Raw genomic sequence first — 25,619 nt, forward strand, 5'->3', positions numbered from 1 at the left:
GCCATTTGTCCAGTTTTATAGAGGACAGTCTGGTTTTCTGGTCCTCCGTCCTCTATGGGATGCCTTTACATCCTCTATTTTTCAGCACTCGGCAGCCTCCTCCCTTCCCCCCCCACTGTCAACACCGCCATGGCTGCCTGTGGGAGCTCCCCACTCATCACCGCCACTGCCGCCTGCGGGAGCTTGTCGTGCCTGCCCCCACCCCCCACCTCAAGAGGTTGCGGGGGCACTGTTCTCTATTCTTGAAGTACCTCGATGGCCACCCTAGTCTGGCAGAGGGGGCAGGGAAAGAGCTTATTCTGCCTCTTGCCCCATGCAGGGAGTGATTGGCAGAGGTGACAGTCAGGGCTAACAGACCCCAGCTGCTTTCCCACAAGAGTGGAGGCGGGGAGTAAATGCCTTCCCCACCCCCTTTGCCTCAGGGAGCCATGCTGGTCGGCATCTGACCACGCTCCCGCCCCTGCTGCTGCCAGGGGAGAGTGCCAGGGGAGAGCACCAGGCAGACCCTGGCTTGGGTCCATGCCAGTGGGACATGGAGGGGGGAATTAAACCTCCTCCTTGGCCAGCTCACTTGAAGTTACTGCCAGGGCTGGTCCCATCCCTGCCACTGGGGCAGCAAGTGGAGAAATGCCTGGCAGGGGCTTCTGCACCCCTATCATACCCCACTGGGGTCCGTGATGGTGGGACAGGAGAGGGAGGGGGAATTAAACCTTGTCCCTGCCCCCTTCACCTTAAGGGGGTGGGCATCTGTCCATGCCCCCACCCCTGCTCTAGCTAAGAAGCAGAGGGGTAAGGCCTGCCCTGCTCCACAAAAGCAGAGAGCACAGTCCAGCCCAGGGCTGCAGAACATGCTGGGATGCTGGGGGACTCTGGTTTAACTTAAACCAGGAAGGGGTCTGGGACAGAAGTTTCATAAACTGGGTTGAGTTCAATCAGTTAAGTTTGATGCTACTTTCAGCCAGGTTTATATCAAACTGGTTTTGGCCATTTTGAAATGGGTTTATGTGCACTGAATTTATGTTCCGTTACAGGTTTAAACCAGTTTTTGATCACTTGAACAGATTTGTAACTTCTGTCCTCAGCCTAGAGGTCATCTGAGGCAGGATCATCCCTATCCAAATATCCTATATAAATCCATTGCGTCAAAGTGACCTATTAGCAAAAACCTATTAGCAAAACTACAGTCACTTTGACGCATCCATAAGACATAACACTCTAACCTGCCACAGGTAAAACAGAGAGACCTATTTGGAGTGATCTGGGATGAAGAACTCTGCTCTGAATCAGGAATTCATTTTCCAAGCCCATGTCCTAGCCACCCCTCTATAGAGAGACTAGCACAGACACTTATAAGAAAGATTTAGATTTTAGGCCCCGATAGTGGGGGGGAAAAACACATTTGGAAACAAGAATTAAAGTGTAAAAAAAGGAATTGTCATCCTCCAGAAAGATCTAGAAGCCAGTTCCTCAAAGGTTGTGCTTGGCTCATTCAGCACGTCCTCTTCCTTACTTTTATTTACTAATTTTACATTAATACAGGAAAAGTTGTGTGTTAAACACTTGTACACTGACAGGTGGCAGACTTCGCAGATAAGCTCCTTTGAAAGAGATAAAGTATTGGTACACAGTCAAAAACCATGCTCGAGAGATCAAGTACTGGTGAATTGCTCTGTTTGTCTCTGTGCCTGTCTTTGTACTGCATGCACTCCCCCATACCTACATGTAACCTGACCTAGATTGCACGTGATAATCCTTATGAAGCAAGACTGTGTTTGCCTCCTTTATGTAAGAGTTGTATTATGCAGGTTTGTTCTTTAACTTACAGGGAAATCAAAGTGCCACATCATGAAAATCACAGCTGACAAAGGTTTTTGTTAGGGTTAAACATAACCTTTGCTATCAGATTAAGATTTTAATGGCTCTGAGTGAACATAAGAAAAATACAAGAGGAATAGTCCACACACTTTAAACAGTAGGAGGCCTGAGGTTTTTTTATATGCAACTTGAGAAAGTTCAGCAAGTCTTGATTTTCAGATAGTACATGCTTAGCTGCTATACTTAGTTTCCAAGTAGTGATTTCTATTATAAACTGAGCATTATGACCAAATTATAACTAATAAAATCAAAGGCTCAAGGTCCTTCTTCATATATCTATTACATAATACTTTTCACTTAAAGAAAGTGTGTTAAGATGCTATTAAATGACTGATCATTATTTATTCAGTACAACAAAAGGTACAGCAATCAACTTTAAAACAAGTGCTTAAACCTGATCATATATATTTTTTTTTCCCAAAAACTCTTTAAGAATGTGCATTGCTACATATAATTTAGAATCTTTTCGGTTCTGTTATGTCCTTTACTTTTACAGATTGAAATGTCCTCTTGCAAATGCTATCAGCAGAGTCAATTCTGTATATATGAATGCATAAAATAATATTTTTACTGACTAGATACCTTGTACTCCTGCTTTACCTGTGGCAGATCAGGTGTTGTGTTTTATATTGAGTCTGGGTTGACTGTGTAGTTTTGCTAGGAGGTTGGACAATGGATTTGTATAGAATGGTTTGGATAGAGATGATCCTGCCTCTGGGAGGGGGTTGGACTAGATGACCTCTAGAAGTGCCTTCCAATCTTATTTCTCTATGATTTTTATAAGAAGTCAGAAATATTACCCATAATTCTTCAGCTTGATAGTGTTCGAAAGTATACTAGATGCTTCAGAACGAGATGCTAAATTACTGCTAAATTATCAAGTCCTGTCTCTATCTCAAGCATAATAGAACTCCTTCCACTAACTGATTTTGCTTCACTTCAGATTAATTATGATTTTGTTTTTATCCTATTACTTAAGTTGGAAGGCTGTTGCAGAATCTTACTGCTCAGATAGAAACGTTCTTTAAATTTCCAGTTTAAATGTATCCATTTATACCCTTGGTTCTTGTGCCAGCTGCTGCACAGTCATATTGGTAATACCTCCAGCCTAATAGATTTATTAAAATGCTTACTATCTAATGTATGCTGTCCTGTGCCAGTTCTATCATAATTCTGGGACAGAGCCAATTCAGCCTTGAGTACATTCAGTTCTTGCAGTTTTGTTTCTGCATCAAGTGTGAACATTTTCATTTCTATACTCTCATTCCAGCTTTCACTCCTCCCAGTGTTCAACATCACTGTCTTTATTGAAAACATAGGTCAAGTTTTTGTGCCATTTCTAAATTATCTTTGATCACCCTATCCTCCCTGGGCAGCAGCCTAACTTCTTCCGTGTAATCTCTCTATATGGCTGAAGAACCTCTCACTATTTCTCAGGCCAAAAGTCAGGTGGCACTCAAGCACAGCTCTCTGGCATGGAGCCAGCATGGGCTCTGTGTTCGCTTCCTCCTGCTGTCCCCAAGGTCTCTGGGATTTGCAGTCCAGATTCACAATAGCTGGACTCTGCAGGGTTGCTTATCACTTCCTCTTCCTGCTTCTAGGTGCCTCTGGGATTTGTAGTCCACAATCACAGCCAGCAGTAAGTTTTTTAGCAGGACAGGGCAGTTCTGTATTTGGGGGAAGGGAAATTTAACCACCCCTCCCTGGCCCCAGGCCCCAGCTGGGGTTTCCCTGGGGTGGCAATCCCTGCCTTTCCCCCCACAACCCTTCTGTGCTGGAGCAGACCGCACAGCACAGCCCAGGGCTGGAAAGCATACTGAGATGCTGGGGGGCTGATTTAACTTGAACCAGGAAGGGATCTGGGACAGAAGTTTCATAAACTGGTTTGATTCAGCCAGGTTTATCTTAAACCAGTTTCAGCCATTTTGAAACTGGTTTATGTGCATTGAACTTCTGTTCTATTAGAGGTTTAAACCAGTTTCTGATTACTTAAACCAGTTTATGTGCAACTTCTGTCCATAGTGTTAGTGCCTCATTTAGGGATTATTCAACACAGTCAAAGCCAGTGTTTTGGGCTGGTATGTACAGGTCATCTGCATAGATTAAACATTTTCTTTCCAAATCAATTGGTTGGTCATTCGTATAGATGTTATATAGCAGTGGTGCAAGTATGCTTCCTTGCACCACTGGTTCAGCTCCATCTGTTGCTTCCATCTGTTGCCTTATGGTGCTGTTGCCTTCATCTGCTTTTCTTCCCATCCAGTTTGACAAATAAAAAAGTATGTTTTTGAGCAGGGTTCATTATCAGCTCTGTAAGGTGTAGATCTTTTGTCATTTCTAGAGTCTTTTGGAGGAGTCATTGGTAGGTAATCATATCATAGGTAGCTGTTGCGTCAACAAACACAACTCGTGATTTGGCCTCCTTCAAAACCATCCTCAATATGTTGACTTAGATTAAGCAGTTTGTTTATTGTTGATTTTCCAGGGTGAAAGCTGCCCTGTTCAGGGATTCGGTGTTTACCCACATATGGGGCAAGTCACTTAAGTACCAGTTGTTTATAGAATTTGTACATGTGGCATAATAGAGATAGGTCTGAAGCTCTTTCAAACAGATGGATCTTTCCCTGGCTTTAGAAGTGCCAGTACCTGAACATGTTGCCATATCTTTGGAATGTTTTGACTGACTGTGCATGAGCTGTATAGGCAGAGGAGCCATTTTCAAGTCTGGGGTCCAAACTGCTTGATTTGTTTGATAAGTATGTTGTCAAGGTCAGCTGCTTTCCCAGTCTTCAATGTGTTACTACCAGTATTCAGCTCCATCATTAAAGGGCATTTAAACCCAGGTCTTTGGAGTACTTGTACCTTTCTAGTCAGAGGGTTTTTGTGTTTGTTTGTTTGCTTTTGGTTTGGGGGCCTTTTCCATTGAGAAGCATCTGGTGAGCAATTTGGTTAGTAGTCACATTATGATGTTGATCTACACTTCATGGCTTGTTGCTTAGTTTATATATTGTCAGCCAGGCCTTTTTACTATTATGCATCGTATCAGTTGACTCAATCAGGGTCTCCTAGGATTTCCTGCATTCTTTTGTGATGACCAGGGATCCGGGTTTTCAGTTTCTCATAGAAAAACAGAGAAAATGACAGATTTCCCATTTTGATCAGAGAAAATATGAATCTTCCCTTTAAAAGAGAGATCCATGGATTTCCCCATTTTGCAAAGAGCTCTACAGGTGGGCAGAGTTCCAGCCTACAAGAGCTGTTTACCAAAGGGGCGGGAAACCTCTAACCCTGGCCAGAGGGGAAGGGAAAGGGGAAGGGTGGGGCCCAACATTCACACTTACCGGGAGCTGCTTCAGGCTCGCTCTTCTTGCTGGAGGTAAGTGGGGCTTGGGGTTTGCAGGGCTGAGCTGGGGGGGAGGGGGGAAATCTGGCTAGGGGCAGAGGGAGCAGGGAGATTTGCAGCCAGCTGGACACTCAGGCCAGGAGGGGGTTTGCAGCCTTCCTGCTCCCAGCTGGAGTTCTCAGCCAGCTGCAAGCCCCCACTGCTCCCAGCCAGTTTCAAGTCTCCCCAGTCCCTCAGCCCCCAGCCAGGTTGGGTATTCCCTGGCTGGGTACTCTAGCCAGGAGGTGGGGTTTGCAGCTAGCCAGGAACAGTGGGGTTTGCAGGCAGCTGAGCACTCTGGCTGGGAGCGGGCACACTGCAAACCCCCTCCCAGCTGGAGTGCCTGGCTGGCTGCAAACCTCCCCATTCCCTCAGCCCCCAACCAGCTTGGGCACTGCAGCCAGGAGCAGGGGAGGTTTGCAGTCTCCCCACTCCTTCAGCCCCGAGCTAGCTTGGGCATTCCAGGCAGAAGAGGAGGTACAGCCTGCCCGCTCCCAGATGGAGTGCTCAGCTGGGTGCAAACCCATGCTGCTCCCAGCCAGCCGCAAACCCCTGTCCCTCTCCTGGCCAGAGTGCCCAGCTGGGGAGTGCCCAAGCTCGCTGGGGACTGAGGGAGTGGGGAGGTGTGCAGCTGGCCAGGCACTCCAGCCGAGTGGAGTTGGGGGGTTGGGGGTTGCAGCCTCTCCCACTCCATCAGCTCCCAGCCAGCTTGGGAACTCTCTGGCCAGGAGGGGGAGTTTGCAGCCGGCCAGGCACTTCAGCCAGGAGCAGGGAGACTGCAAACCCCCCCGCTCCCCTGGCCAGAGTGTCTGGCCAGATACAAACCCTGGGTCACAAACACTGTGCTTCCCGCCCTGCTGCCATCCCCCAGGCCTTCTGGAGTGCAGTGTTTGTGACTGGTGCAGCAGGACACAGTGGCGCCTCACATGAAAGCTGCCTGCCACTGCAAGCTCTGTGCTGCCCTGGCCACACTTCCTCTGTATGCACAGGGACAGTGCACACCTGCCCTGCCCCCACCCCCTCCCCACAGATCTGGGGGACGTGAGTCCCCCCTGACCCCTGGGAGTGCATGCTATCACTGGAAGATGGCCCTGCCCAAGCCTGCAGGAGGCAGCAGTGTGGGGGGATCTGGCTCATGCTCCTGCTGTAGCAACCACTGCCTTCCACTGAGGGCAGGGGGATGCAGACCTGGATCCCTGGCCCTGTAGCCCTGGCAACTGTGGGATCCCTCCAGCAGGGCTTCAAGGGGCACAAGCAGGGCTGGGGGGCTGTGGGGTGGGAGTGAGGGACACCAGCAGGGCTGTGGGGGGGCTGTGAGAGGCATTTAATTTTAACCATGGATTTGGGGATTTTTATCAGAGAATTTGCAATTTTTTATCAGAGAATTTATGATTTTTTATCATAGAAAACAAGTATCCCTGGTGACGACTAACATGGGGTCCTCACCTGTAGTGATATTGCAGAAAAAAGGTCTAGATCATACTGTTACCTGTAGTCTTTGTATAGGCCAGTAGTTTGCAGAGTGAAGCCTGGGATGTAATTCATGTGACAGCACCAAGGGATGTTCGTCCTTGCAGATTTTTGTACAGCTTTAATGAATTGGTCATAGGTCTCAAGCAATGCTTTGATGGGTTTGACTGTGGCATCAAGGTATTCTGAAAAGCCTTTTCAGTGTGCCTTATTAAGGTTCAAACATTGGCAAAATAGCATTGTTATAGGTGTTGCTCCAGCTTTGAAGCTAAATGCTAATTGGTTGATGTTGAGAATGTGGGATAGAGTCTAATATCATTTTATGATTTAGTCCGTGATGGTGTTGATGGTGAATATAAAGTCTGGGTTGTATCATTTTTTCCACTGACCACTGTTGAATGATTTAGGTAGTTTTGGATCATGAATTGAACTCAACTGGTATGCATCTGACTAGCCTTCTATTGCTTCAGTGTCTTCATTGGTCTCATTGTAGCCCCATTGCTTGCTGTGGCTGTTAGTTGCCAATGATCACCCATGGTTTATTCTCAGTGACCCTTGGTGTATCTGTAAAGGCAAAACTTGTGTTAGGTAGTTTGTAGATTGAAGTGATTGTGATTCCACTGGGTTCAACAGTCAAGGTTTCAATGTTGTTTTCTTCAGTCTTTGCTGTAGAAATTATGACTGTCCCAGTTTTAACAAATATGGCACTTCCAAATTGCTTGTGTGGTCTTTCAATCGCCATAGTCATTCCAGGTATTGAAGGACGATTATTATGAGGCCCTCAGGATGTCTCTTGTAAGCATAAGACATCACACTGGACTTTCTTACATATATTTACAATCACTTTTTTCACTACTGAAGACCCTTCAAGGTTTGTGGACAGTACTTTCAATACTGGCCCTAGGGAGGGCTTGTGTCTACTTTAGTCACAAGGCATTATGATTGTTATAGCTGGTCAATTTGTAGAGTCAAAATTGTGGTTTGGAGCATTAGCTGAATTTTCAGGTATTATCAGGTGTTACCTGACAGGGGTCACAACAGGAGCATTTCTACCATGTCCCCCCAATCTCCTCCCTCCCCATTCCTGGCTGGACTGAAGCAGCAGGGCAAAAACCCCTGCCTGCTTCTCATACAAGAGACTCCTGTACAAGAAACAGACAGGGGGCTCTCAGTATTGCTCCCACTTCCCAGGTTCAAGTGCCTGGGAGTCAAATGGACTGAGCAACACCCCTGCCTGCTCCACACACCTCAGATTCCAGTTTGAGGAGCTGGTGGGGACTTTGCCCCACTATCCCAGGGAGAGCCTCCCTAATCTCAGTTCCCTGCTGGCTTCCCCTTGCCCCAAACCCCAGCCAGTGCAGCCCTGAGCTGGGCTCAGAGTGGCATTCCCCAGCCAGTTTTGCTGCTGGCCAGCTTCTCATTGCTGTCCACACCATGCAACAAGAAGGGGAGTGGGGAGAGGAGGGAGAGGCAAGGGGAAGCAAGCAGGGGACAGCACCATTCCTGCACTTGGTTCCTGGTTTACAGGAGCTAAGAAGAGGGAGCAGCAAGGCAAAGATGCCACCTGCTTCTCATGCCAAGAACTCAGAAAGGGGGCTGCACTGCACTCTGCTGCTTGGCTCCTGGTACCAAGCAGCCAAATGAAGGGAGTGGTGCTGCAGAGCTTCTGTCTGCTTCTGATACTAGGAACTGGTGCAAGAAGCATCAGGGGATCAGCTGGTAGCTGATCCTTCCCTCCCTTCATGATCTTTGGGGCAGGTGAGAGCAGCTGCCCCCTGTACCTTCTCTAAACCAGTGACCCTGGTCTCAAGAAGTCACTGGAACCTTTCCTTTGGCTCCTGATCCCAAGAGAAGTTAAGCCAGGGAAAAGTGTGTAGACATTTAATCTCACAGGAGAAACTCTCTCAGGTGTGATTTAACCCTGGCTTCTCCAGGAGAAAGAGCTTGAATGTCTGCATACTTGTGGTGTCTACCAGGAAAACAGTGATTCTCCTGGCAAAAACTGAACATTTGTACATAGCCTCTGGTAAATCCTTGTTATACTTGAAGAACATACAACACATGGTTTACATTAATGTTGGTTATTAGATGGCTTGGATTGATTTAATTTACTTGTTAAACATCTGCCACAGGTCATATCCTTTCAAAGAGAATCAGCACTCGCATTTCCATTAGTACATCTAACTAAATTTGTGTTTGAAATATGTTCCTTCTTATAGGGTTTTTACAGCAATTGCATATGGTGCAGTGGCAGTAGGTGAGACATTGACGTTTGTACCTGACTATGCCAAAGCCAGATCTGGGGCTGCACACCTGTTTGCTCTGTTCGAAAGGACTCCAGCCATTGATAGCTACAGTGAAGCAGGAGATAAACCAGTGAGTGGAACTTCAATTTTAAATAAAAACCCACACCTCCTTGTTGCAAGAAATTACCTCACCTTATTGATGCCTTTGCTTAAAATAAAGAAAGTGAAAGCCTGGAAGCATGGGCATTTGAGCCTATGGCCAGTTGGCAGGCCTCTTACCATGCATTGTCTCAGTGCTATTGTTATGATTAATTATTTATATTGCAGCACAGCTCAAAATGTGCTGTCATCTAATAATGGTGCCTGGCCAAGTAGCCTGCTAGTGACTGATTAGACCTCTTCCAAACTGAATACTTAGCAAGTATATAAAGCTTTGTGTTCCTCTTACTATCACTGGGTGCATCTACATGTGCAGTTATGGTGCCTGAATAACTGCAAAGCTTATTGCGCTACAGTTAATTGCTCCCGGGCACGCTCTTTGAATGTGTGCCCAGGATCAATTAACTCTGCAGAAGTAAGCTCCTCAGTTTATTCAGGTGCAGCATGTGGAGCCCAGGCAGAGCAGCCCCAGCTGGCAAAGAGCCCTGGGGGTCAGCCTGTCAGCCTGGGGCTGCTCCCCCCAAGCTCAGTGTGCTGCAAAAGGCCTGGCTGGGGCATAAGGGAGCTTCAGTGTGGGGCTAGCCAGCAGACAGCCCTCACACTGAAGCACGCTTGTGCCCCAGTCAGCCAGGCAGGGGCTTCTGCAGAGTAAATCAGTTTATTCCAGCCCAATGGGGGCACACATGTAGACTAGACACCAAGACTTTTACTGCACAGCTGATTAGTGCAGTAAATGTCTTTTTTAGATGTGCACACTGTTGTTTTCCTCACCTCCCTTTCTTATGTTCTCCTCCCATCCATCCTGCAGCATCTCCTATTTAGGCTAGGACACTGCACCTTGTTTCATATTTATGCTGCTGCTTCCTACCTCCAGCATGCACAGAACAAGTTGTCATACTTTAAGTCCATAGGGGAAAGGAATATCTAGTGATTAGATACCTAACAAAAAAATACTTGATCCTAATGGTGGCTTCCTGGTTGCTGCTGTAATACAAATGAGCTGCACTCATTGACACAATACGTTTACAATCTGTAAAGACAAAAATCAGAAAAAGGCAACATGGTCAAAGTGGGGTTTTCACTGTACATTAAGGCCCCTTTCTCACCCTTTGGTTTTGTTAGTAATCACAGGGCAGGTGCCACAGAGCTAAATAAAACTTTTGAGTAGAGAAGGATAGAATAACAGTGGGTTGGAAGGGACCTCAGGAGATCATCTAGTCCAACCCCCTGCTCAAAGCAGGACCATCCCCAACTAGATCATCCCATCCAGTGCTTTGTCCTAAAAACCTCCAGGGGTAGAGATTCCACAACCTCTCTGAGTAACCTGTTCCAGTCTTTTTCGACCCTCCTAGTGAGAAAATTCTTCCTAATATCTAACCCAAACTTCCCTTGCTGCAACTTGAGACCGTTCCTTCTTGTTGTCATCTGCCACCACAGGGAACAGTCTAACTCCATCCTCTTTTGAACCCCCTTTCAGATAGTTGAAGGCTGGTATTAAATCCCCTCTCAGTCTTCTCTTCTCATAAGACATGTGCCCCAGTCCCTGCACCATTTTTGTTGCCCTCCACTCTCCAATTTGTCCGCATCCTTTCTGTAGTGTGGGCCCAAAATAAAACACTGTACTCCAGATGTGGCCTCACCAGTGCTGAATAGAGGGGAATAATCACTTCCCTTGACCTGCTGGCAACACACGTAGCAGTGCAGCCCAGTATGCTGTTAGCCTTCTTTGCAACAAGGGCACACTGCTGGCTTATATTCAGCTTACTGTCCACTGTAACCCCCAGGTCTTTTTCTGCGGAGCTGCTGCCCAGCCAGTTAGCTTCCAGCCTGTTCTGGTACATGGGTTTGTTTCATCTTAAGTGCAAAACTTTACACTCATCCTTGTTGAACCTCATGAGATTCTTTTTGGCCCAATCCTCCAATTTGTCTAGGTCACTCTGAACCATAGCCCTACCCTCCAGTATATCTATTACTCCCTTCAGCTTGGTGTCATCTTTCAGGTCGTTGATGAAGATATTGAACAAAACCAGCCCCAGGACCAACCCTTGGGGTACTCCACTTGAGTTGGCTGCCAACCAAGTACTGAGCCATTGATTACTACCCCTAAGCCCAATTATCCAGCCGGTTTTCTATCCACTTTACAGTCCATTCATTGAGCCCATATTTTCTTAGCTTGCCTGAGAGAATATTATGGGAAACTATCAAAAACCTTGGTAAAATCAAAGTGCCCTGTGACACCTTTTCTTTCACCCTGTTGCTGCTCATCTCCTCCCCAAACTGTGCTGCCCAGTGCAGTAGTCTGGAAGCTGACCTTGCCTTCGAAGACAGAGGCAAACAAGGCATTGAGCACTTCAACCCTTTCTGCATCCTCTAACACAAGGTTGCCTCCCCCATTCAGTAAGGAACGCACACTTTTCCTGATCTTCCTCTTGCTACTGACATACTTGTAGAAACCCTTCTTATTACTTGTAAAAACCCTTCACATCCCTTCCTAGCTGCAACTCAAGTTGCACTTTGGCTTTCCTGACTTCATCCCTGCATGCTCAAGCAATGCTGTTATACTCCTCCCTAGTTATTTGTCCTAATTTCCACTTCTTATTAAGCTTCCTTTTTGTGATGTAGTTTATTGAAGAGTTCCATGTTAAACCAACCTGGTCTTCTGCCATACTTGCTAGTCCTTCTGTGCATTGGGATAGTTTGTTCCTACACTCTCAGAAAGGCTTCTTTAAAGCTTTATTGAGTATCACTGTGCTTTAATGAGATTTTAGTGAAAGTACTGTTGATAATTACAGCGATGCATTTGGACCACTAAAGAGTCACAGGGACGTTTGAGGTATTTTTTTAAATCCCTAGTCTTTCAGAACTCTTAAGAAGTTAGTCTATGAATATGTTGTATTTGCCTGTTTTAAAAATGTTTAGTTCTGTACAGACATAAGACATTATTGTGCAGGGAGATGGAAATCAGCTGGTACCATTATTTTCCATACCAAGGCTGAACAACTTCTTTTCCTGGAAGTCTTAAGCATATAGTCCAAAACCTAAAATTAAAGATTGAGTGTAGTAGAATAAAATTGAAGAACAGTTAATAAGTGTTATTCAGAACCGTTAGTCACCATTACACCCACACCGGTATTTCAAGAACATTTTAGAAATCTTTTGGTGAACATAATACAGCATGGCATCTGAGTACAAGAAGGACATTTTAGAGTATGTATCTATAAAAGATGTTTAAATTAACTTACTATTTCAAAGGCTTAGATGGATTTACTAATTCAGATGTATAATGCAAGTGATGTGGTGTTACCAATCTGTTCTCACAGGACACATTCAGTGGAAGGTTAGAATTCCGTGAAGTCTCTTTCATTTATCCAACTCGCCCAGATGTTCCCATCCTGCAGGATTTGTCTCTTACAATTGAACGGGGACAGACTGTAGCATTTGTTGGAAGCAGTGGATGTGGGAAAAGCACTTCTGTTCAGCTCCTACAGAGGTTTTATGACCCTCTGAAAGGGCAAGTGGTAAGATTAGATTTTGATAATGCCTATGCTAGTGATTTTTATTACTGTTTTCTAATGGCATGTTCCTACTTAAGTTTTATTGCTATTTTAAAAGGCCCAGTGACAGAGCTGCTAGGATGCCAAGAGGGACGCCTGATCTTATATTGATTCTGTATCTACAGAACATAGCATGTCATTCAGGTTTAGTGACTTTTGGCATTTGTACGTGACATGGGGGGTTAATTCTCCCTAAATTGAAGCAGTGGTTTTTAAAAACACTGCTTCAATTTAGGGTGACATAAACCCCTGTGTCATGTACACCCATGTCCTTACCTGCCTCTCTGGCAGCAGGGAGCAGAAAATGAGCTGCCAGCAGGCCAAGTGGTCCCTGACCTGCGGTGGGGGGGTGGTGCTTCCCTCTGTGGCAGCGGTGGCCTCCCCCCCAGACAGAACCCACCCACAGGAACCCGGCTCAGGCGGTCCCATGAAGCACTGAAACTGTGGAGGGAAGCACGAGGCCTCCACGCAGCTCAGGCAGGCAGGCAGGCAGGCTCCAAGGAAGGAAAAGAAAAAAAATCAGGCTCACTGCTTTTTTTTTCTCCTTCAGTGCAGCCTGCCTTCCTGGGCTTTTGGCGGGCTGCCTGCTGGGGCTCCCTGCAAAGCCCCTGAGCCGCACAGGGCCAGGTGATTCCCTCCATGGTTGGAAGGTAGCAAACTAAAACTCCTCAAAGGTGTTATAGTTTGCACCCCAAAGTCATTTGCTGTGCCCCAAAGTCCTTTAAGGTGCATTACACCACCAAATTTGCTATGGCGGCTAGAATTAACACACAGTATGCTGCCGAGTTTGCAAACTCATGCGAACAGCAAAGCTATTAAAACAGTGCAAAAGGTCACTTAACCTACTTTAATGTGTTGTCTACACATGCCCTATAATGCTCATTTACCCCAGTTACAGCTGGACCAAAGGAGCAAGTTTTAAGTTAATCTATTGCTTCTTCTGTTGGGATTTCTCACTGTTAGAATCAGTATCATGTACAACAACTCTCTTTTGTAAGAAGGTATTTCCAGCAACTGGTCCAGAAATACCAATAGTATTTTTTTAAAACTTTCTGTTTAGTCATAGCTACTGCTGTGGTTGTATATTACTGACTTTATGAAATTTCATTCTGCTGGTCTCAGAAAAATGGGTGTGATTTTTTCCTTTCCCAGATTTATTTTTTTTCCACAAAATGTTGTGCAGATAGAGATAAGAAAAACTCTTTGGTCTAGACCCTCAGCTAGTAAATCAATATAGTTCCACAAAGGTCAGTAGAGCTTTGTCATTTTATATAAGATGAGGGTCCAGACCATGAGATTTAATCAGTTTACTGAGGTTAATCAAGTTCTAAGGGGGGAAAAAATCTACAAAATGTAAATGGGAACCTCTCAGAAGGTTACTTTAAGTATATACTCATTTTCCAACCCTATAGAGAATGACTACAGGCCACAGTATAGGCATCAAAAAAAAAAAAAAAGACAATTTCTTGATCTTAATTTGAGTAGGATTGTAAGAGAAAAAAGAATAAACCACCCAATGCTATCACAGGAACCCTGAACTCTGGCTCCACCTTTTTGGAAACGCACAAATGGAAAATGTTTTATTATTCTACCCCACAAATGTATAGAAGCAGTTTGGGTTTTGTCACATTTCTTGATTAAGCTCTCTGGCATTTAACTAAATCCCTTGCCTATAGAAGAAATCTATGCTGGTTTGGGAGGGAGAGAGGAGGAAGGCACTGATATAATTAAACAGGTGCAGATTCCTATGAAATATCTTTATTTGGTTTAAGAATGGCTTACTGCAGCTAAATTTTAACCCATCCACACAACTGGTTCAAGCTAACAGCCATGGTCTGCTGTCTAACCCTGCTAAAAGATGAGGGAAAAAATGCACTTTACGAGAAGAAACAGCATGTTAGTTCGACCTGGCCTGCCGACAAAACAAACCGGCACTTTACTTTAAACTCTGAGTGCCCCCACATTGAACCCAGTGCATGTCCAGAAGCGGCATCACATTAGTTGGACCTGGCTCACCCAACTTCTGTATAGATCGGGTGCTTCAGTGGGGCTTCTCAGTGCTTTTATCTAAAGCTGATTCAATCAGTTACTAAATAAAAATTCCAAAAAAGCCCTGCTAAAGCACCCAATCTATACAGAAGTTGGGTGAGCTGGGTCCAGACAACGCAATGCTTCTTCTGGTCATGCACTGGGTTCAGTGTGGGGGCACTCAGAGTTTAAAGTAAAACACCAGTTTGTTTTGTTTTTCTGATGCCTGTAAGCAGCTAGAGTGTATCATGAGAGAGGTAGTCCAGCCTTGGAGTCTGGCTCATAGAGGTCAAATCATCCCTATGTTAAAACTCAGGCAGATGCAGTGTCTCAAAGCTTACTTGAAAGAAAACATTTCTGATTCAAAGCCTTTCATTCAATGAAAAAGTGTTGATATTTAACTTTTCTTACGGATATAGGTTGAAAACAGATGTTGAAATAATGTAATTTCCTGGAGGGTAGAAATTCCAGTTTTTGCTTAGCTCTCATCCAAACCAATGCTGTAAAAACCAATATGATAATCAGCATATTCACTAGAGTTAAGATATGAGAAGTTCATTGCTGCCAGATCAAGGTAATATGAGCAGGTGAAAATGACACAACAAAAACTATCAAAAACTATCAAACTATCAAAAAATAGCAATGAATAGTTCCTCCCTCTAGAAATCTTTCTTGGAGACAGGCAAGAACGCTTTCACTGCTTCAACAGTTTTTGTAGTTCTTGTGGTGATGATTTTTGCATTTGTGAATAAAGTCTGACTGAAAAAGAAGACAAAAGCCCAATCTTGACATTTGTTGTTGTTGGCAGCTATTTGATAGCACAGATGCGAAGCATTTGAATGTACAGTGGCTACGCTCTCAAATAGGAATAGTATCCCAAGAGCCAGTGCTTTTTGATTGCAGCATTGCTGAAAATATTGCCTATGGAGATAACAATCGGACTGTGCCAATGGATGAGATAATAGCAGCAGCAAAAGCAGCAAATATCCATACTTTTATAGAAGAACTCCCTGAGGTAATCAAGTGACTGAACACATTAAAGTAAAGAAAAGTTTGATGGTTTTGTTTTGTGATATTGTGACCTTCTGCAATTTACAGCATTGCAAAATCAGGAGTGTTTGATTTTATGTTCAAATGCTACTTGTTTTATTAAGTGGTGTGAATTACTCCATGAGATTTTCTCCATCAGTGGTACACCGATAGCTAAGACCTGGTGAGAACAAGAGGATTCAGTATTGTAGTTTCACCTGGGGCTATATTCTCCAAAGAAAAGGTGCAGCAAATGCACTTCTGCTGTATTCCCCACTCAACCTTGTGTTTGCCTGTGGCAGTGCACCCAGGAGTTGTTATTACAGAGATGATAAGCTTCTTCATTCCTTTCCTACTATGCCCATGCTCTGAGTCACAATGGGCAATACAACAGTAGCAAAAAATAGGCTTTCTACTCTTTTTCCAACACAAAATGTACACAGGAGAAAAATAGAAATAGATTTTTAAGTGCATCTCTACCTGCATGTAATTTAAACATTAACCTCTTGCTTTTAATAATTGTATGCTGTTATAACAGAAATACAACACACGAGTTGGAGATAAAGGAACACAGCTCTCTGGCGGCCAGAAACAACGAATAGCCATTGCAAGGGCTCTTATCCGGCAACCAAAAATGTTGTTGTTAGATGAAGCCACTTCAGCACTTGACAATGAAAGTGAAAAGGTAACAATCTATATGTAATAAAAATGTATAGGAATATATGTCAGCTCTTTAGAAATTAATCTGAATACTAAGAAAGGGGCAAAGGTCTTCCAATTTATGCTCATGCAGTCTTTAGTCTGAAATGTGACATGGGCTGCTTCATCCTGTATCAGAGACCTAAGTAAGCAGTTTTCAGAGGGCCAAGCAGGGATCATCGTATCCACTGCCCTCTCTGGGATATTTTCCTTTTTCTTCATGATGCAGTGTCAGTTGCAGTGGTGTTGGCATATAGTTAAAAGGGCCACATGCATATAAGGCAGCACATGCAAACTTTTCAGTATGTTTCAGTTTGTAAATAGGCATTATGAAAAACTCAAATCTCTTGCACTTACATAGGCTCATCTTCTGCTTTGTGAACACTTGAGTTTTACAATTCTTCTTCCTCTCTTTTCACCTTCAGACTGTCTTATATTTCATAAGGTCTCTCCAGTCTGGTGCAATCATACAATGCCTTTTAACTTGCTAAATTCAGACACTTTCATAGTAGTGTCCACTGTTTTTATAGTTCTTTTTCCTTGAAAAAAAGAGAATTGCGGCTGTACTTGCACAAGCTGTCAGGGCATAAGATTTTATTATGAACCAATGAAATTTCTGAGCAGTATTTTTTTAATACCACTCTAGGACTTGCTGATGCTTGCTCGTATTTAAGTGGAACTGAGCAACCACTTCACTGCTTAATGTCCTTAATTGCACTGAGTAACACCTTGTTCCACCAGTAGCTTTGCTGAATGAAATCACTGGTGATGTATGTAGCCTATGGGTCTATGAAAGATCAGTCCTATGTTTTACACAAGAGCAGCTAGGGTGAAATGCTGTTCTGATTTAAGTCAATGGCAAAACTCTCATTGATTTTAAAGAGGCAAGATTTTTACTGTTCATATTAAGTTATAAAGCAGAGGACCAAGGATGAAAAAAAATCCATTACAGTTTGTCCATGTTAAAGCAGACTCAAAAATAAACCCATTAAATCACTGGTTTAGAACCTGCACGCAGAGAGGAAAAATAAATGCTACCACTGCCACTGAGGGAACATACAATCAATACAACTGTAGACTCCCTCTGCATGAAGAAGGGTGTTTGTACCCAAAAGCTTGGAAAGAACAAATTTTCCAACTATTTAGTTGGCCTAATAAAAGATACCACATTTACTCAAAGAACCTTGTATGCCACTGAGGGAATTGCATTTTATTCTATCCAATTTGCAATTTTAAACTATGGTCCTCAATACATTTTAGGTGTTTTTATTTGGTTCATTCCAGAACCACACTATGTTCTAATTTAAAATTGTTCTGACTAACTATAACATTGTCACAACACAAACTTTTTAACACATTTTAAATGTGGCTTTGTGTGTGAAGTTATAACTAAATTGTTTTTATTTTAACAGCATTTTGTGAAATGTCTGTACTCAGTGGCGATGCACATGCACCCCCTGAGAGCACTGGTGCACCCCCTGACAGTAGCATTACCAGACGGGGGTGGGCAGGCAAGAGTGCTGGTGTCCCTCCTGAGAGCACCAGCAAGGGAGTGTGCTAGAAGAAGCGGTCCCTCTGCGGCTGATCCCGCTGACTCAGAAGTGCCAGTGGCGCACCTGGCCTGCGGGATCAGCTGCAGGGGGACACCCCCCCAGCAGACTCTGACTGTTTGCTGGGGGGGCAACTGTCCCCCGTGACTCAGGAGGTACCAGTTGCCCATGTCTGCACTTACTTATCCACTTGGGAAATTGCACTAGTATATTGCCTTGTGTAAACAGTCTTATTCTGCTCCTCCAGAATAGTAGTGTCTACACTACTAAATAGTTCTGCTAATAAATTCCCCCAGGTAGAAAAGCTGTTAAGGCTTTAGCTATAAGAAAATTCAGAGTTTGAATTCAGAGTTGACAACAGGTGGTATAAATTGTTAAATTTTAGTGTAGAAAGGATACAGCCCACCACACAATTTCACCTTATTCAGGTTAGACATGAATAACATAGGCTAAGAAAGCTTATGATCTGCAGATTTTATTGATAAAGTGCATTATTAGTGCACTTGTTGGTGAATTATTTAATGTTGCCATTATAGGGTTAAAAATTTTGAAATTGATATTAAAGTAGGGTCCATGTTTTCTGTATTTTTCTGTAGGTGGTACAACAAGCCCTTGATCAGGCACGGAAAGGAAGGACCTGCATTGTGATTGCTCACCGACTATCAACCATACAGAATGCAGATATCATTGTTGTAATTAACAATGGAAAAATAATAGAAGCAGGAACTCATCACCAGCTAATGGCAAAGCAGAAAGCATATTTTAATTTAGTAAATGCACAAATGTTTCTCTAAAACAAGGATGGCCTGAAGCCATCTTTAGAAATGAGATGTCAGGAAAAAAAAAAGTACTGTCGTGTGTGGTCTGACCTTGTGGTTTTACAGGTAACTTTCTTCACATGCTGTTCTGCTGGGGACTTGGAGCTGGCAGCCAGCTTGCAGTTCTTAGCTCAGAATGCCAAGATACACCTACAATACTGAACTGAATAGGAACATGGAAAACATCTATTTCTCACATCAGCTTATGATCAGTATTTAACTCAAGTGTTTTTTTTCTGATCCCTTCCCCTCTTCCATAAGCCATGTAACTGAATGCTTACTACTGTGTTAGCACTGACAGATACAATGGTCTTGATGTATTACCTTGAACTGATGTTAATTTTTTCCCTTAATTTTTATAGAAGGTGGTTTGAATAATAAATTTAAATTGACCTGTTTGCTACAATTGAAAATAATGTTGGGCATTCCCTTAAAACTCAAACAGCCCTCCCCTTGAACAATGTTTAGATCCAGATTAAAGTTTTATTACTCAACCCACCCCATATTTCAGTTATTTACTTAATCTCTTCTCCTTTTTAAGTCCTAATTTAATATTTTTACAGAAGCCCCCCTAATATCAATTTAAGATTTAGAATTCTAACATCAGTTCAAGATGATATATGAAGACCATTATATCTGTCAGTGCTAACACAGCAGTACCGGCCCTAACACAAAAATAACTGTCCTGTTGTATGCTTTATGGAAGAGTGGAAGGGATCAGAATAACCATTTAAGTAAAATACTGATCATGAAGTGATTACAGAATCCCCTTCAGGGATTTTCCTACATCTTTGAATAACTCACTGAATGTTGATGTCTGAGCCCCAGTGTTCCTATATGAAAAACTGAGTTAATGCTACTTTTTCAAATTTGCATAGTGCTCTAAGAACCACAAAGGAAAAGTGCTAGCAGCCAGCAAATGGGCTGTTCAGTAGTTATCATTAAAAGTTAGGCTGTGAAGAGAAGCCCAAGGGTTGTGAAAACATTTTCCTGAATTTTGTGGAAAATCTGCAATTGCCTGTTTTGTTAATAAAACCATGCACTCAAATAGCTAGGAATCTAGTGTGTGTGCAATGGCCTTATTTGTGCACATATGCACACACTGTGGTAACTTAAGAGTGCTTATAAGTATGTAACTGTGTATGCAGACTCAGGTGTTTAAAGACAACATATAAAGAGGTCTTTTTTCCTTCTTGTTAACTTTTTTTTACCAGTTATGGTTACCTTTTTATAATAAGTTGAAACTTCTATGTGTTTAAGTTTTCTTTCATTTGCATCATGACTGTAGTGGTTCTGATAAAGGGCTCTGTCAGTGTTCACTAGAGAACACTATTGGAAACTTTCTCAGCTCCTACCTGTAGATAAAAGGGCATTGAATCTTGCAACTAAGAGATTCTTTTCCCAATTTTTTGATGAGAATGTACATTTTTTAAAAGTGTAAACAATTTTTTTTCTTCCCAGTTGCTTAGATTTGTCTCCTGCAATGCTATAAATTCTGCTGTCTCCAGTCCTCAAAGGAATTTTCCAGTATCAAAAAAATGTTTATAATTTTGAATTTCTTCCCCCCTTTTAGCAGGTTCCTTTATGTTGTTAAAATGCCATTTCCAAGAATCACTTTGTAATTAATCAAGTTACTTACAACTCTGTTGGAAATTAGACTTGGAATTAGAAACTCATTTTCAAAGTTGGCAAAGGGCTAAAAGTTGTCTTTAAAACTCTTAAGGCTAAATCCTCTCATAATCTGTGCATCCTTTCTAAATGTAGTGCAAGATTGGCTACAGTACTTGGGTAATGATACATGGGACACTTCCAACCTGTGTGCACCAAATGTACCACTCAGAATTGGCAAAGTTGCTCTCTCAAAGGTCTTGGCCTGAACTATAATTAATTCAGATCTACTGTAAAGCTCAGCCTAAATTAGATCGATCCCACTGGAAGATTTCTGTCTACCTGTAGATGGAGTAACTAAAGCAGCAGCTACACCTTCCACTAGTGTAATTAGTATAGCATATTAGTATATTAACATGTCCTTAAATTACAGATATTTTAGTTATGTTTAGTTATGTTTAAAATGCAGAGATTGGCTTTCAAAAACAATATGGATTAAAGGAACTTCATTGTGAATGACGTGACTTGGGTCACTGCTTTTTGGGGACTTGTCTGTTCTCCACCCCACCTTCTTGCTTACCTGCCAAGACATGTTATTCATATTTTTCTTGGGCAGGTTCGATGGTTCCACAGAGTGAAGGTCTGTTTTGCTAGACAGTGTATTCTTTTGAAGGGCTCCACCTCCCCTACACAGTGCCCCTTTTCTCTCAAGTCCATGGTGCGACTCACACTGGTCCCACATTCATGATTCCACTTCCATAGCCACCATCTGAGGAAGGTTGCTGGATTCCTCCACAAGTAGAATTCAGAGTCCCAGGGCTAATAATTCTCAACTTTTAATGTTTAACTCCTGAGAAGGAGGAAATGTAGTCCTAGCTTTGACTCGGGATGACCAGTATATTCTCCAACTCCTTCATAAGTGAACATCTACAAATTCTCCCTGTTCCTTGTTCTTTAATTACCTTTATAAATCCATTCATTTCTTATTTCCCCAAAATAAGCATCTATGAGTTCATTCACTTATTTCTCAATTAATTATATAAATGCATTCATTCTACATTTCTAAATTAATCCCCAATGAATTCAGTCCCTTCCTAAGCAGTAGTAAATTTATCACTATATAAATATAATTGCAGTCCATTCACCAGATGCCTCGAGACCTGGCACTCATATCCGCCAATCCCTGGCACTGCTAACTTGTCTCTTATTATCCCAGTAGCCCACTTCACTTATCGTTTCATTCAGCACCCAGACATATTCTACTCAGGTTCTGGTTTTCCTTCCCTGGATCTTCCCAACTCAGCCGTCCGAACATCTGGGTCCCATGTCCCCACATGTGTTGTACAGCTCATAGGCTCTGCTGTACTTTTCCCACCCCGGGGGAAACCCAACATGCTCTCCCTTTTCTGCCCTGCCAGCATTCCGGGGCCAATGAAGGCTTGCACCCTCTGGCACATGACTGCATGCCACCAAAAGTCTATCCCCTTCCTGGGGTTTTCTCCCAGACCCTTTTCCCTGACTCCACTGGGTTCCACTGGGTAAGTTTGTTCCTGGCTTGGCCAGTTTCTACTGTCTGTAACAGAGGCTGGAGGCAAGCCCATTACATTCATGAAAACCATAAACCAACAATTATTTGGGCATTTTGACAGATGTGCTATATTGTCATACATATTACACCTTACATTAACAGACTTCAGTGTGTGACACTTTCCCATACACTGCAAAAAAATACAGTGCCATTATATATTATGTATTTACATTACTCAGAACCACTGTTTAGAAGATAAGATGCCTCTTGGAAATATAGCTCTGTGAATAAACAAGTATTTTTCTAAAACTTTTTAGTTGTCTATTATGTATGAAACTGCAGACTTCTGAAAGGCACTGCTTCTTTGTTCTGTGGTTTGTACAGCTCCAAGCAGAATGAGATTGTGGTCTTGTGGCTGTGGTGCCCAGGCATCACTGCAGTACAAATAATTATTAGAGGGTGGTATTCTTTCAGTTTTTTCAATTAAATTAACTAGTTTGATTAGAAATGTAACAAAATTAGGTAAGGTAATTTAAGTTTCTTTTAGATTAGCTACTTAATATAAACCAAAATAATAAATACACCTACCATGAAATGAGTTTGGTTTATATAAGAGTTAAACTAAACCCGTAGCCCACTGGTGCCCAACCTTTTGCCCTTTGGGCTGGATTGGCAGTGCTGCTCCATCCATGCATGGACACCTGGTGCCTCCTGAGTCATGGAGGTATGTGCCTCTCCTCCAGCAGCCAGTCAGCGACTTAGGGGGAGGGTCCCCCTATGGCCAATCTTGCCGACCGGGGGCATTCCCCACCCCCCCTGCAGCTGATTGTGCTGACTGGGGGGGTACCCCCACGGCCAAGCACACTGACTGGGAAGCACAAGCAGGGCACCCAGAAGTGCCAGTGGTGCTTCTCCTGGCACCCCCACTACCTGGCCGGCACTCATGGGGGGGCACTGGCACTCCTGCCTGCCCATCGCCTAAGCAAGGAGCGCTGGCTGTCGGGGGGGCACCAGCGCTCTCAGGGGGTGCACATGCACCCCCATGTACCTGCTGCATGGTGCCACTGCATCCATGGGCCAGATTCATCTAGGCCCAATTCAGTGTGCAGGGCGAGCATGGCAGGTCCCAATCTGTCTACACAGGGCTTGGAAATTTGGTAATGGTAGGAGGGGTTCAGTGTTAATTGCCACTTTCCCCTCCCCCACTTTCCCTTCTGCCAAATTTCACAGCCCATGGGGAGCTCCATGGGCTGGATGCTATAGGTCCATGGGCCAGGGGTTGAGCACTCCTCCTGTAGAGAAGCACAAATCTAATCTGTTTCATAAGTAAAGATTCAGTGTTCTCTTCCTGCATTTGGTAAACAGATAGCCTGCAACAATAACTCTGAGAAGTTTGAACTGTCTTAGACAACATGACAATAAAAACACTGGGGCCTAGTCCACATGCCACATTCCTAACTTGATTGTAGCAGTGGTGCTGCACTAATAGAGAAGTTTACTAGGGGAAAAGCCTATGCAGACTTTTCATGTAATAAGAGCTGTTTGACCATCCCAAGGAAAATGGGAGGCTCTTCATTCTATGGTTACCAATTTTTATTGCATACAATTGCCCAGAATACAATACACATCTTGTTTTTGAAAGGCAGAATGAAGAAAAGAGAATTCTCTCTGTAGTAACTAGGTATATCTACACTTGTGTTTTAATGCTGAGTTGACTAATTAGCTCCACAGTAGAGTGTCACCATCTATATGTGCACCCATATTAAGGTACAATAAATTAATTAACGCTGCTGTAGGATTGTTTAACTTTGCTGTAGGATTGTGCTGTCTGGGACAAGTACTATCCTATGGCAGAGTAATTTACACCACTGCAATGCATGTGTAGACAGTAACCAGGGCTGGCTGGGTCACAAGGGTGCTACAGTGTGGGGGCTGCCTGATGCCATCACCTGGAGCCCAATCCAGACCCCACACCAGCCTGGGGCTGCTCCACCCCAGCTTGAATTGCTGTGATCCCAGTCACATATGAAAATGCTGTGCCTGGAAACAGCTTACTCCAGCACAAACCATGCCAGAGTTTGTGTTGGGGTAACTGCACATGTAGATGCACCCACTAAGCAGCAGCAGCTAGGGAACTAAGCCCACTGCTTCCTGTGGATTGTGTGCAGACTTTAAGCTGTTCTTAAATTTCCTTGCATATAATACACATTCCAAAATCCAGCAGTTGGTTCTTTTCGAAAAAAGGTGTATGGTGCTTGTGAAAAAAAATAACAGTATATTAGACAAAATGCAGAGGAGGGTGATCTGACCATTTCTGACCTCTTTAGCAGCCCATTACCTTAAATAAACACATTTGCAAAAGGTTTATGATAAAGTCATCAGCTGAGATGCAGGTTTTCAGTTTCCTACAGAAATTTTCAGTTTCCTACAGGAAAAAAAAATGTGGATTTACCCTTTTAACAGAGGAAAATGTGGAATTTTCATTTAAATGGAGGAATATGCAGATTTTCCACTTTTGCAAAGAGTTCTCTGCAGACTGGCAGGGGGGTGAGTACAGCAGGAGGATGGTGGTCAGGCCAGGGGGCACCATGTGCATGTACATACTCACACATGCACATGGTCACCAGGCAGCCTGGAGAGCAGCTTCTGCAGGTAAATCTGGTGAAGAAGTAGAGGGGATTGAGGCCCTCATAGGGAAGAGAGAGAAGGAGTTGGGCAGGGCTGGGGCTGGGGCTGCAACTGCTGCCCAACCAGAGCACTACATGGGGCTTGGGGCCCAGGGCCTAAGGCCGGAATGCACAGCTGCAGGGCCCTGGGCAGGGACCGGGACAGAGACATGGGCAGCTTAGGAGGAAGCTGGCTCCCCAAAGCTACACACACTCCCAGAAACACAGGAGGGGTGGGCATGTGCCCCCCTCCACTAGATCTGCATGTGGGGAAGGGGGAGGCAGGCTGCCTGCTATATGCTTAGGCTCCCCACCCTGCTGCCTTCCCCCTGGGTCCTCCATGGCCCAGCGGGCAGGACCCAGCATGGCAACACAGAATGGGACCAGGTAGAAAAGTTCCTTGCCACTGCAAACCCCATACCATCCTGGTGAAGTACCCCCTGCCTGCCCATGTTCCTCGTGGACCTATGCAAGATGTTCCCTATGTGATCCTATGGTGACTTTCATGTAATTCCGTTCATTTTCTTGGTCACTATCACTTTAGCAAGAAGGGTTAGTGAGATCCAAGGTCTGATGGCAGATTCCCCTGACCTGGTCATAAGGTCTCATTACCCACTCACCCCAAGTTCCAACCAAAGATTGTCATCAAATTTCACCTTGTTTAACAGATACATTTGTCCATCTTTCTTTCCAAGATTTCAATCCTTGAAAGCTGAGGATTCACTCATATACTGGGAAATTAAAAACAGTGTTCCATAACAGAAGATGGGCTTGCTGCACTGGAGCCAGGTCACAGTCACCAGCTGTAAAGCCCCTAGGATTTCCAGTTTTGGTGGATGCACTAAATTACGAGGCCCGGTGTGCTCCAATTAAGACACCAGTAAATGACCAAATTAAGATGTATGTGTCTGATAGGTTTTTTTGGAACAAAGGAATATGTTGACAGAACAGAATGTGGACAGTATGATGGTGGTGGATGGGTCATATTCGACCTGGGGTGAGGTGGG

At 43.8% G+C, this 25,619-nt stretch overlaps 1 protein-coding gene across 1 annotated transcript in view; it reads left to right on the plus strand.

The window, feature by feature from the left end:
• The window catches only part of ABCB5 (ATP binding cassette subfamily B member 5), a 93,673-nt gene extending 72,403 nt beyond the window's left edge, over positions 1-21,270 (plus strand). The window contains exons 23-27 of the mRNA XM_019508539.1: positions 8,947-9,103; positions 12,453-12,650; positions 15,523-15,729; positions 16,282-16,428; positions 18,589-21,270. Of these exons, the coding sequence (XP_019364084.1) occupies positions 8,947-9,103; positions 12,453-12,650; positions 15,523-15,729; positions 16,282-16,428; positions 18,589-18,786 (907 nt within the window). The 3' untranslated portion in view covers positions 18,787-21,270. The remainder of the gene's footprint in view (positions 1-8,946; positions 9,104-12,452; positions 12,651-15,522; positions 15,730-16,281; positions 16,429-18,588) is intronic.
• Positions 21,271-25,619: the final 4,349 nt, after the last annotated feature.

Source organism: Gavialis gangeticus, unplaced genomic scaffold, assembly GCF_001723915.1.
Source record: "Gavialis gangeticus isolate Ggan-Ray unplaced genomic scaffold, GavGan_comp1, whole genome shotgun sequence".
Classification (NCBI taxonomy): domain Eukaryota; kingdom Metazoa; phylum Chordata; order Crocodylia; family Gavialidae; genus Gavialis; species Gavialis gangeticus.